This window comes from Hippoglossus hippoglossus, chromosome 16 (assembly GCF_009819705.1).
Source record: "Hippoglossus hippoglossus isolate fHipHip1 chromosome 16, fHipHip1.pri, whole genome shotgun sequence".
NCBI classification, from domain to species: Eukaryota; Metazoa; Chordata; class Actinopteri; order Pleuronectiformes; family Pleuronectidae; genus Hippoglossus; species Hippoglossus hippoglossus.
In genome coordinates, this window is record NC_047166.1 from 21,207,853 (window position 1) to 21,210,636 (window position 2,784).

General features: G+C 42.6%; 1 protein-coding gene across 1 annotated transcript; it reads right to left on the reverse strand.

Moving 5' to 3' along the window:
* Positions 1–731: 731 nt before the first annotated feature.
* Positions 732–1,801, reverse strand: LOC117776458 (uncharacterized protein C14orf93 homolog). Its single transcript, XM_034610387.1, has 4 exons — positions 1,630–1,801; positions 1,192–1,431; positions 952–1,070; positions 732–863 (listed from the first exon to the last, which is right to left on the reverse strand). The coding sequence occupies exons 2-4, from the start codon at positions 1,397–1,399 to the stop codon at positions 732–734; spliced, it is 459 nt and encodes a 152-aa protein (XP_034466278.1). The 5' UTR covers positions 1,400–1,431; positions 1,630–1,801.
* Positions 1,802–2,784: the final 983 nt, after the last annotated feature.

Sequence of the window (2,784 nt, forward strand, 5' to 3'; positions counted from 1 at the left end):
CTGTGGTCTGTGTCAAATTAATCACAATTAAGTCACCATCAAAAATCTTAGACCAGTCAACAATGTATATTGAATTAGATTCAGAATAGATTAGCTTCAAGAGTGAACTCAATCTTGATCCACTCACTCCAGCAAGGCTTTTATACGATGTTTTAAAGTAAAAGCTGATGACAACAATCACTGTCACTACATTTGTTGCGCTTTTTCTTCTTTTCTGGCTCTCGCATTGGAAGATGCTTTCCAATTCTCCAATTCTTACCTACAAAGGTCTAATTGACTCTGTTGCTTTTCAAAAAACCAAAACCACACCAGACTTTTGGGACCAGGTTTCCAGAAACCATGATTAATTTACCTTGCAATACGTAGGAATTACAGTGCTTTTGCAGTACATTTTTCTTTCAGTCTTGAGTGTGCGTGAAAGAGAGAGCGGTAGAGAAAGAGAGGAGTCAGGAGGGGCTGAATGAATCTCGAGCAGCTGGACTGTAAAGAACACTTTTTACCAATTTAGGAAAAAGTATCAATCATTATGTTGTGGTCAGTGTTAATGTTGTGGCAGTGGCTACAAACAAATCAACGTATCGGCACAGAGAAGACTAAAACTACATTTGATTCATTGTGAAACTGATGCAGGTCAGAGGAGGTCAGCTGAGTAGGCTGCCCTTCATATCACTAGACGAAAAGCCGAATTTTCGTCACTGCAAACGTCTGCAGACTCGCCTAATTCCTGGCAGTTAGTGAACAGACAACCCCTCAGATGAGCCATCAGATGAGCCATCCTCCTCATCCGACATCATGTCGATGGTGGTGCCCCTCCAGAACTCTGCGTCATCTGGCACCAGGACACTCTTCCTTGCTCCAAGCAACTGAAACACAATCAGTGCAATCAGCACAGTTCAATGACACAATACACTTACAAGTGTGAATTATTTTATGTAATAGTAGTTGTCTTACCCTCTTCCTTCTCTGTCGAGACCGAGCTGAACTTTTCAGTGCAGCTCCCAGAGCTTCAAGGTCTGGTTGGCTGTAGCGGAATTTCCTCCGTATTGTCCCAAAGTATGTCTTACATGCAGCTGGAAAACAACATGAGTAGCATGAGTTCAATACTATTAAAGCAAGTAAAGCAGTCGCTGAATCACTGTAATAAGATCCACATTAAAAAAACACTATAACACAATTACTACAGTTACTTACATACAATGACGTCGGTTCGTACACTGCGCAAATCCGGACTTTCAGCGAGAGCATCAACTAAATGTGCAGTGACGGACTCGTTGTGTCGGGAGCTCACCCTGTGAAAACAATATGATAGAAAGAGATCAGAGAGAGAACGTATTTCATATAGAAACAAAGCGTATCTTTTTTTAATCTTACCATTGCTCCGGTTCATAGCGCCTGCCATTTGTCTCGGAGTTATGCAGACGTCGCAGTTTCCTATAAAATACAACAGAACAAAAAAGTCACATTTATGAACAATCCGGTTCTAACAATACATAAACATTTAAACGTACACTAGTTCTGCACTCATTGCTTTGTTCTTCTAACTTTCTCACTAATCCCACAGTTGTTTACACGCTATTCAGCGTAGGCTTAGCAGTTAGCAAAATAGCTTCTCTTTAGCTTAACTCTTACCGCAAGTTTGGGATACTGCGCCCGTCTTTTCCTCTTCGACTCCTGCCCACTGGACCTGTTGTTCTCCAGCACAGTCACCCGCTCGTCCAGGGAAACCATCGTAGTTCGGACTTCGGCGAGGTTTTGATTTAAATCGTCCAGCTTCTGACTTATATCACCAAGCACAACAGTCACCTGGCAACACAAACCACTAAACGCAGCCAACAGTCTCTTGTCTGTGGGTCCAGGACTGTCTGAAAAGCTTCGGTCACGAAGCTGTCCGTGGTTCAGTGGTGTTGCTGGCGAGGTAAAATTCAGGTGACGTCCGTTCATTGTGAATATTAAGTTTGAGCTAATAATCTCGCTGTGGGCTAAAAGCAGGTACAGAGAGGATACGAGAACAATATTGCCGGAAATATAAGTCTGTCTACGGTTTATATGCTCTCGTCTCGTGAGGTCCTCCAGGTGACCATGAGCTCGCATGTGATTGGACGATCCATCTAACATGATGACGTAGACGACTGACCAGGAAGCAAATAAAGATGCGAGGGATCACCGTTTTATTTACATTTTCATGATGGAAGTCAACAGACCGAGACACAGGCGCGTTTGTGGACATTGTGACAATGATCTCTCTAATGCGCAGTATTATGAGCATAAAAAACTGTATTTCTTAAATGGAGTTTGGGTTAGAAAATCCAAAATAGAACAAACCGATGCTGTACAGGATTTAGTGGCATCCAGTCAAGACCATACCGGCAAGAGTAACGCACCGTTGACGTTAGAAGATCTCGAAGAGACCTTGGTGGGAGAGATTGAAGAAACTGAGGAAATGCATCTACTGCCCGACGACCCGGAAAACAACTCAGTACGAGAGATTCAAGAAATGTACCCACCAACTGATACTTCAGACAATGGTAAGCAGCACTATGTAATCTTATAGTATGTAACATACTCCATAGATGGAACTAGATCGGAAAGGTCAGCATATGTTTACGCTAAGTGGTGTGCAAACACTAACAGTTTTGAGGAACCCATCCTTGACCCTTTAACAGAACAGCGACCAGCCATTATAAAGCAGTTCATAGTTGTTAATGTCATGATAAAAGGTACTGCAATTAAACATGTTATTGCCCAGGTTTCCTGGCTCCATCCCCATCCGGACAGATATTTTTA

What these genes read in the sequence shown, in the direction of transcription:
- LOC117776458 (XM_034610387.1), bottom strand. Translation starts at nt 1,399, where the DNA reads ATGGCAGGCGCTATGAACCGGAGCAATGGTAAGATTAAAAAAAGATAC. An exon ending in ACGAACCGACGTCATTGTAT is followed by an intron (nt 1,071 to 1,191) that starts GTAAGTAACTGT and finishes GTTGTTTTCCAG; the next exon opens with CTGCATGTAAGACATACTTT. An exon ending in CTCGACAGAGAAGGAAGAGG is followed by an intron (nt 864 to 951) that starts GTAAGACAACTA and finishes ATTGTGTTTCAG; the next exon opens with TTGCTTGGAGCAAGGAAGAG.